Here is a 10,324-nt window from a genome sequence, read left to right as displayed (position 1 = left end):
ACTCATCCTACATCGAAAGTGTCTGAGGGAAATTAAAATGTGTATATAATTCTTGTTCAACCCCGATTAGTTTGAGACCTTTTTAGGAGTGACTCAAAGCTGACAATATCAAACTACTATTGCAGTCGACAATTCGAACAACTGCGGCACACATTGATTTTACGTTTACACATATACGTAGAAAAGACTATCTATGATTATGTACTAGTATTATATGTCACTTATTTTTAATTTGAAAAATCAACTTTATTTATGTTTCTTCTTTTCTTTTTCTTTTTAAAAATTCTAAAACTGGATTTATTTATTCATTTTTTAATCATATTTTATTTATTTCTAATTTTTAATTATGTGTTTTTTAATACTATGAATTATGTCTTTTAGTTATGTACTACTATTATAAAATTTTGTAATTTTTAAATCTTGTACTTTTAGTTGCTTCATGAAATTTTTACTTTTTATCTTATTCATAGATCTTATATTTTATTACATATAGTATTAAGCAAGATTTATTTAGGATAGTGTGATACCGTTATTGACCTTTCATTTACTGTTTGTAAATTTACTGCACATTCAAAAAAATAAATTATCTATAGTTAACAAGGAACATAGTTGCAATTCTCTCGATCATCATAGAATTAAGTAACAATCCTTGTAATGAAACAAGCAAGATAGATTTGCTGCAAAGAATTTCAAATCCTTCAACCAAAAAAACAAAGCTTTAGCATCAACAACAAAGTCAAGCCTTATGCTCATGTCTTCATGTTTTACTGAGAAGATTCATCATTCAATGCTAGTATTTCAGGGAAACCACGGCGTAAAGGCTTTTATTTTTTACTTGTCGTAGTCAATAACACAATCCATATTCACAAGCAAATTTTAAAGAATAAATCACACAAATAAGTGATGTTATGCCAGCTGAAGCATTAGCCAAAAATACCAATCTCTAATTCTTTTAGGCAGCGAAACAAAATGGCCACTAGCTCAAGTGATTTCATCACAAAATCGATTCATGACCATCGGAGAGAAGAGGTGTGAATCTGTAACAACCCGAACTTTCGTACCTTATTATTATTATTAGCCAAAAGATAAATTATAAATAATCATTGCTTCGTTCTCAAACGAATATTTCAAATACAACTAAAAAAAGAGAGAGAGAAAAAAAAAATATAACACCAAATAAAAATTTATAATGTCCGGCACTATTATACAAATTTATAAAATCCCTATCTAGTACATTAGGGAAAAGTTCACGCAGCCCGTTCAACGGTCGTGCTCGTACTCCAAGAAAGTCCGGTACATCATCAGGGAAGACTATGAATGTTATTTGTTTTCCTACACCAAATTAAATGAATAAGTAAACAAGTACTCAAATAATTAAATTAATAAGCAAATAAAATAAAATTAAAAGGGAGAGGGCGGATCCTAGAGGATCAACCTTATCGGATACATTAAATGTGCATTAATGAACCTTATCATATACAATATTAAATGTGAACCTTATCATATACAACATTAAATGTGCATTAATGGATTTGCAGTAGAAATTGACAAAATATTTGCAACATACGCCACTTGCAATCTTTTATGTATAGATACATTTATGCAAATCACTTTCTTTCACCATAAGACATCACCATCGGATGTCATAATTTTTCCCTTCACAAAACCCCCCACACAAACATTTTACTCCACATCAATCTCCCAACAAAGCTGAAGCAAGAGGAGGAAGCAAATTCGGCAGCTCTTTTTCACAATCACTTTCACCACCCACATCACAAGCAAGCTTTCCAAAGTTTCCACATAGAATAGAGGAAGGAGAGTTGCAGATAATTGTAGGATCAAGTTCCCCAATCCAACAACACTTCTTCGTCCCCACATCAAAAAGGTAACCACAAGCCTCCTTTCATTTTCTTTATGCATATACATCCATTTACAGTAGGAATGAAAATGGAAACACACATGCTAGGCACCACCATACCACATATTACATCTAAGACTCTCAATAACACAACAAATGCTCCAAATTTCACCAAAACTTACAAGTAGCAAGCTAAAACCAAGTTTTTCCCCAAACTGTTGAACAATAGAACTAACAAAGGACAGCTAGTAATACTTATCTTAGAAGATGAATCTGTCGGACTTCCGGCAGCAAGCTTCGGCACTCCGTCGTCGATAAAAACAGTTCCATAACCCCAAATCGACCACCAAAATCGTAACTTTCACCCATCTACATGTTTCAAACACCAAGATCCTTATATATGTATAAATTAACAAAGTAAGAATTTAGAGAAACTAGGATGAATTTCTTATCAACTGGAGGAAGTGGACGGCGGCTGGGGAAGCTCTCGGCGACGGCAGCTGAGGCGGATCCGCAGCGGTGGTGGCGACGGTACGGCGAAGAGAGAGAGAGACGAGGAGGAAGGGAGCACCGTTCTGTTGTCCGGAGACGGCCGGACTGCCGGAGGAGGGCGGCGAAGCCGCTGCCTCTGCATGCCGGCGGTGAGAGGGAGAGAAGAGTGAAAGAGAGAAAGGGGGGAGAAGAGAGAGGAGACGGCGGCGGGCGGTGGTGCTGAGGCTGGCGCTGGCGAGCGGCGGCGGAGAGGCTGGTGGCGGCGGAGTCCAAGTGAGAGAGGAGAGGCTGCTGCGTAATTGATGAAATGATAGAGGAAGACAATAGTAGGGTATTTTGAATGTGGGTTTTCTAAATTTGGGCTCATGAATTTATTAAATGGGTTATACAATTAATTGAGCCCAACTACAAATGAGAGCCCAACTACCTCAAATTATTTTGGGGCTGCAATGCATAGGAAATATTAAGCCTATTTCGAAATTTAACTATTTTTGGGCTAAAAGAAATAGAGAATGATATCTTTTGAAAGCAAAAATTTATATTAACTTTTAGCCTAAGTTTTAAAATAAGATTTCATTAATTAAATCTTTAATTAATTTTTTATGATTTCTTCCATTAATATAACTAGCGAAAATAATTGATCTTTCAATTTATTTTAGAGTTTTGGTTAAGAGTAAAATTTTCAAAGTAAAAAGATACATAGATCCAATTTAATCGAAGCCCGAATAGTGAATGAAGACGCATCAAATAATATATGAGTTTAAGAAATTTCTTAAAGATAAGTGAAGTAAGAAAATGAGAATTATTATGAGGCATGCATTCTAATTTAAGTAGATTTGTCTTTGATTCTAATTAGTGTATTATTATATCATGAAGTTTTCAAAAAGGTTTTGTTCGCAAGTAAAGTCGGAACGAAAGATTCAAGTTAAGGAAACTAAGCGATCAAGGTGAGCTTTCTTATACTAAAAATACAAATTTTATTTTATGAAAACTTGAACACATGTTCGTGATTTTTAAAGATGTTGTCTTGCCATAAATGTTTTTGTGTATGATGCCTATCTGTTTGGTTAAGGCCAAGTGAATTATGAATGATGATATATGTGAATCGATTCGATTTTGAGTCCTGGTAGGGTGGTGTCCCTACTGGGAACCTCTGACCGTGAACGGCAGAGAAGGTGACCGAGGAAGGTGGCCACCTTCCCGGCACAAGGATACCTCTGACATGATGGGCAGAGAAGGTGACCGTGCGAGAACACCATCTCGACGGCACAATGTGATCAGATATGGCTAAGTACAGGAAAAAGGGACTGCAGTCCAATGTGATATTTTTAGTAAGCTCGGGTCTTTTCAACAACACCCCGAGTGTTACTGTGATGATGGCTTGACAATATTTTCAAATGTATATGTGTAATTTTCGGCAATGTGTTCACTGAGTACTTTTTGTACTCAACCCTGCATATATTTCTAAATGTGCAGGTTGAGCAGCGAAGTGGTGGAGGAAGTGCTATTGAGACAAGACATTTAATTCAGTTAGATTTTGACTCTCGGAGGTTCATGTCTTCATACATGGAACCGCGTTCATTTGCTTCCGTTGTGCATTTTAAAAGACTCAAGTCTATTTTGTTCAAAACTCTAATATTTTGAAATTTTTTTCAAACAATTACTCGAGTCTTCATGATCGAGTATCTTTCTTCTATGTATCAGCATTTAATTAGTCATGTCTCGCAACCAATGCTTGATTTTATTTTTCCCCTTATTTCTTTCCCCGCTTCTTTAATCCTCCCCTAGTCGCGATCAACTGTGTTTTCTATCCTTAGAAAATGCGGTCGTGACAGAATCATGAACTTAGCTCACAAAATCCCGAGCAAACGATAAACCAACAGGATAAGACCGGTGGATCCTCGTTTTTGTGGAATGGACCACCTTTCCGGGAGCAACATCTGTAGCATCTTTTCCATCAACAACTGAAGTTGTTTTCTGTAGCACACTTGATTCATCAGTTCCTATGAAGAACTGAAGCCCCTGCATAGGGTACGCATGCACATTTGTTAGCCATATAAACTATACCCCCTGCAGTAGAGAAGTATTCGTCTCACTCACCTTTGTGCGCTCACTCTCTGGAATTATAGTTTTATTTTCAATTAGCTTTGCTCCAACATCCTGTCACATTATATTGTAGATCTTAGTCAACAGAATTGCATAAAGATTATTTCAGGCAAAGAGACTTTCTCAAAAACTAAAAAATCGGATGACAAACAAACATAGGAAAAGGTTAAGACTGCTAACCTGGATGACTTTAGAAGTCTGCCCATCTTTAATATTATCGGCCACTTGGCATAGATACCATAAACCAGAATTTGTCATATCCTGTCCACTGGGCATATCAACAGGCCATCCCAACCAAGCTGGAAACTCTTTTTTACAAAGTGACATAAAATCAAAAGTTACGAATTTACCTGCTTGCTTTCAAGTAGATCAAGTTTTCCTTCCTACAAGTTGAGCAACGGGGGAGTCCAACACGTAATTAGTCCGATCATCTCATCTTAAAAGCTAAAAATGATGTAGTCAAGAAACTATAATTACTTACCAAGCCAGATACCATCTCATGGATCAAGCCAATGTCACACCCTATCTGGTTAAGATTGGATCTCACATCAGATACCTACAGCATAAGCAAAGTATTAGAGATTGTACACCTTATCTGGTGGAATTATATGCCCATAACTATCATTGGCAAATTCAGCTGGTGAAAGAAACAAAATCAAGAAAGTATAAATCATATCGACAATGAAGAAGTGCATTCCTGATAGGGTATGAGTATATCCATGTAGAAGTTACCCAGTAGTGACATACGGAGTTTATTAACTGAGTCAAGCAGTAATCAGAGATTGAAAATAATTTACATTGAAAGCTTCTCATCAATTCAGCACTAGCATCCTTAGCTCATTAATGGAAATTCATTAATATTGACAAACACTAAGTGATCTAAAACCCATAGCATTTTTTATCCGAGTAAAAGTGTTAGCTAAGGGCGAAAAAAAGAAGAAGAAGCATACATCATTGGCGATAAGTTTGGAAATCTCCCTCTGCTCATCTACTTTCCAATCTAGGTTTTCCAGTCTCTTTGTTAAATGCCTCTTTGTTGACTGCAAAGGTAGATACAAAAGGTTGTTAAGGAAACAATACATTTGGTGGGGATAGTAAAACATTCTTTATATCTCCTCGTGATTTACTTACAGCCAATGTGTCAGTAACATTATCTAACTGCTTTGACACAGATGCAACAGCATTTGCCATATTATGCTTGGTAACATACATCATATCAGAGAATGACCATCCCTGCATCAAGAAAGAGGTCGAAGTATAAACAACAGACGAATCTTTAATCAACCTATAAAAGCCGATGATCAGGTTATATTTCTGTCTTAGAAGCTATTCAGATGGTTTTTTCCTTTAGCTATGCTTGAAATTGTGAAGAACACTTCCAAATTATTATATTTTCTGCCATTCCTATAGTTATTAATTTACAGGGGGGGATAAAACTAAATGATGAAAAGTAAATCAATAACATAAAAGTGCAAGCATAATCATGGCATACGGAAGGGTAACCCTTAATGAAGTAATCCAATAGGCTAAATGGGCTCAAGTGTCAATATTGAATCTTGCCTTCCACCACATGTAACAGTAGCCCATGGCACCGGCAGCTGCTGCAGGAAGTATATATGAAGCATAACTTCCTGTGGAACCAAAGAAAAAGTAAGATTCTTAGCCATCAAAATAAAACAAATGATGCTGAAAATGTAAGACCTGGTCAAGGTAGCCATTGTAACTAATGTCTATGAGAGAAGTCAATGTTTCTGCAGTATACTGTGTTCAATGGAGAGGAAATACAAAGTCCATTGACTGAAATGTTCTTATTTGAATTTGGATCGGTAAATGCTCTGAAATTCCAATTAATTATTCCTCAGGTTTTATCAGTTTACGAGTAACTATTTCTTCTTACAAAGAGCATGAAGCTGCAGGCTGCTGAAAATTCCTGTGGTCTACAGACCCTACACTTGATGAAGGTGACTTTCAACATAATTTCAGCACTCAGTTCTGTGCTTCTTGATAAAATATCTGAATAATAAATTTCATTAAGCATTTGAGAACCTGTTGTAGCTTAAGGACCAATCAATGGAGGTGTAGGTCCAAAATATTATGATCTGGCATGTCATCTAATAGTAGCCTATGTTAGTGAGCAATGATTATTCCAAGCACCTTTTTTCTATCCAAACCCTAAAATTTGGCTAGATAGTTCGTTACCGAAAAGAGAAATATCACTTATATATACTTTGAAAATTGTAACTTTTTCTTCTTTGGTTGGAGTTCGTGTAAAATTATTACCCAAAACATAACAAAGAAAACATGAAGTTTTTAAGAGTATAGGGAAAAAAGAAAGGAGAGAGAAAAAAAGAAAGAAAGAGTAGGAACTGAGTCGAAGAAAACCACACATACCAGATGATGATGTATTCCCATTAAAGATGGTAACTGGATTGGATAAACTCAACTCCTTGATCTCTTTAGCCAATTGACGAACCTGAAGGCAGACAATTAACCATTAAACAAAGTAAATCTGAATGAATTGTAGCATATTTTTGAAGCATATAAATATCAAACAGGAAGTCATTCTGTGCAAGAGTAGTAACTGCAACAGATAAATTATCATATACTCCTATATAGCACGGGATTTTATGATGTTTTGTTTTGTGAGTTGAGTGGAGAAAGAAGAAAGTAGAGATAAAGATGCTTCGTTTTAGGGAAATGTGCCAATTAGACTGGGACATCCAAAAAAGAAAAATGTATCACTTAGAAGTGGGACGGAGGGAGTATATTTTAAAATACAATATTCTATAATATGCTGCTAACTATAAGTCTATAAGTCATTCTTTACAAGATATCTATGGATCTAAAATAACCTCCACTAACCACATAAAAACAATAATACAAGGCTAGACATCCCTACTTCCCTAGTAAAAAATATCACCCAAGCATATATACACTTGCCTATGAAAAATATACGAAGATATTTACTCTTTAGTCTTTACTAATTGTTACACCACACTGTAAGGTAATTCTCCAAGAATAACTTGACCCCAAAAGGAAAGAAATAAAACCAAACACGGCATCAAATATTCCAACTCTTGTGCAGCTGAGGCCACAATTCTGATGCGGGTTGCACAATATACTTCTAGATTGAATCATTCAATGGATCATGAACCATGGTGAGGTCCTCTTCTAGAGGCCAATAACTTTGCACTTGGTTTAAAGTATATTTTCAACTAGAAGAGATCTTTAGAGATCTAAGCGTCGTTGTCCGGGCTTGCCAAAAATTTCCAGTTTTGAGCCCAAAATACATTGTCAGAAAGCTAGTTTGGGGATCAGAAGTTTATTTACCACTACTATAGAGGCCATTTTGAAATTTTCCATTTATTTCCGTGTTTTAGGGTTTTGGAGGCATAAACATGGTTTTCTGCATGCTGGACATTTTTCTTCCGAAAGTTTACGTATTTTGATGCCCAAAAGAATCTGGTAATCGTGTGTGATTCATCAGGTTTTGGAATACAACAACCATAGTATCTTTTGATTTGATAGCTTCCATTGCACTTACTTAAAGAACATTGTTTTGTTTATAATCTTTTGTATGTTTGTCTTTCAACTTTATAAAGTAAAGCAGTGAATACCTCCTAAATATCGTAAGAAACAAAAAATTAAGTATTGGACATATTTTAGCCTTATCTGTTATGGAGTGATAAGACAGTAATAACTAATGGATAAACAACTCAAGGATAAAGAACAGAAAATAACTCTCAAGCTTTTGTAAACAAGAACCAACAGAACTTGGAAATAAAATAGATAATAATCCTCTCACCGAAGCCTCGGTTTTCACCGTCTAATAGCTTTGATCTCTCTGGATACATTCTTCAAACTCCCCTATGGAATATATAGGAGTGCAGTAGACAATAATCCCACCAAATTTGCTCTAATTAATTCAATTATTCAATCAATCCCTAATTTATTCAAATCCCATGAAATCCTAACTTTCTTAATTTAAAAACTAAATCAAAGATAATGCAATATGCCTAGAAATCAGCAATCACTTGGATCCAATCACCATCCTTTCCATTCCTAGTAATCGATATCATTATCTTTGTAAGTTACAGTGTCCAGAACTGCATATACTTGTTCAGCCAAAATCATCAACATACAACGAAGCACACAGCCATCCAGGCATTATATGTTCTTAGTATAGGAAATCTGGATTCTTTGGCAAACTTTGATTACAGACTCCATGTTGACATTTTTCTCGTAATAAGTAGCAATATACAGAGGTACGGTACCTATACCTATTATTTATGTACCAACTTAATTAATTAGAGAGCTTTACCAATTGATCATTAATATGTACTATGTTAGTTGTCTTTTGAGTAGGAGGACAAGCTTCTGAAAGGACTATACCTACAACTCTTGGAAAAAAAATTAAACATCGATGTGGCAAAGTTTGAGCTTTAAGAAACTTCCTCACCTCCTGCCTACCCATGTTAAACCAAATAGAACTATGCAACCATAAATAATCAAACATTATGCAAATATTATTTTCACAGCTCCTTGCAAGACATGGCTAAGCCCTAGGTATATAAAGAAATCCATCAGATTGAATGTAAATTTTCAAGATCAGTAACTATGATGCTTTAGTATTCTTGAAAAACTATACACCCAAGGTAGAACTGAGGGGTGCAGAATCAGCAAATATATTTCTTTTTTATTCTTATAAAATCTAGAATGATCAACAATGAATTGGACTGGGGAAGCACATAATGGATCCTATCTTACCTGAGCAGCGAGAAGAGCGGCGTCATATTTCCCAGGTGCCGTTTCAGCTTCATTTATCCTAGCTATCAACTCCTGAAGATGGGAAATCAATTCAGACAAATGTCCACTCCTCAAGATGACTGATCCAGTAACACCTGTTCATATCCAAGTAATTTGTAAGACTTGTTACCCCATTTTTTTGAAATGTTCAGTGATCTTAAACTCTAAATATGTCCAAACAACCATACATCAGACCAGATGAAAGATAACATTTTCATTTTTGGCTGATAAGTGTCATTATTCAAACACATGCTAATCTTTTTCATGATTAAGTCAAGCCAATAGTAATCTTATGTCCTTATATTCAGAGCCAATTACCATGTTGCCATGATGTGTTGAGAACCACAGAATTTCTCAAGACAAATGAAGTTTCCAAAAAGGTAGAATACCATATAGCCAATTACATGTTTGATAAACTTCTAAGCTGAACTTGAGAGCCTGCACTGATGTTGTTAATAATAATTCCATGAAATCCATTTTCCGAGTTACAATCAAAGAAGGTATCTTTTTGCTCTAATAACTACTCCTAAAATAGTCTAAGGTTTCCAATTATTCAATCTCAAACATCACTCCGCTTATTTCCGAACTCCACTAAATGGCAGACAAAAGGGGATAAAAGGTTAATACTGATGATTTTGTTTAATAGGAGTATTTAGTATACCAACGAGATATGATCATCAAACAAACTTCAAGCTCAAAGTCAATTGTAACCATCTAAATAGGATTCAATATCAATTTTGAACTTTCACACACAACCAATTCAATTTGATCATCCAAAGAAAAAATAAATAGAATCAAAGTAACTCTGTCCGCAAAATTAAATTAAACTGCGCCCGCTAACGAAGTGATAGGAGAGAGGGAGAGAGAACCTGCGCCGACGAGGATGAGGACCTTAGAAGCAGCTACGCCCGTCTGCATCGCCATTGTTGAGTTTTACTTTGCAGCAATTGTTCAAATTTCCCACACTATTTTTCTTTTCTTTTTTCATCATCATATTCCTTTCTTTTTCCTTTTTCTTATCTGGGATTATTTTTTCAGGCAACAACTTTCGTCCGTTTATTA

General features: G+C 35.4%; 1 protein-coding gene across 1 annotated transcript; it reads right to left on the bottom strand.

The window, feature by feature from the left end:
* Positions 1–796: 796 nt before the first annotated feature.
* On the bottom strand, positions 797–10,289 carry LOC121768120. Its single transcript, XM_042164494.1, has 12 exons — positions 10,132–10,289; positions 9,224–9,357; positions 6,848–6,929; positions 6,017–6,087; positions 5,588–5,689; positions 5,407–5,496; positions 4,938–5,012; positions 4,807–4,839; positions 4,637–4,717; positions 4,451–4,510; positions 4,189–4,372; positions 797–1,037 (listed from the first exon to the last, which is right to left on the bottom strand). Exons 1-11 carry the CDS (start codon positions 10,184–10,186, stop codon positions 4,196–4,198), a joined length of 960 nt encoding a protein of 319 aa, XP_042020428.1. The 5' UTR covers positions 10,187–10,289; the 3' UTR covers positions 797–1,037; positions 4,189–4,195.
* Between the last annotated feature and the right edge of the window lie 35 nt (positions 10,290–10,324).

This window comes from Salvia splendens, chromosome 15, assembly GCF_004379255.2.
Source record: "Salvia splendens isolate huo1 chromosome 15, SspV2, whole genome shotgun sequence".
Lineage (NCBI taxonomy): Eukaryota > Viridiplantae > Streptophyta > Magnoliopsida > Lamiales > Lamiaceae > Salvia > Salvia splendens.
Note: the sequence above shows the minus strand (reverse complement) of the source record. Positions and strands in the feature narration are given on the sequence as shown.

Bases quoted from the DNA above. Each gene is read 5' to 3' on its own strand.
- LOC121768120 (XM_042164494.1), bottom strand. From the start codon at position 10,186: ATGGCGATGCAGACGGGCGTAGCTGCTTCTAAGGTCCTCATCCTCGTC. The intron at 5,690-6,016 runs GCAAGATTCAAT...TTCTTGATGCAG, and splicing joins ACTGTTACATGTGGTGGAAG to GGATGGTCATTCTCTGATAT. The intron at 4,511-4,636 runs GTTAGCAGTCTT...ATAATGTGACAG, and splicing joins AGACTTCTAAAGTCATCCAG to GATGTTGGAGCAAAGCTAAT.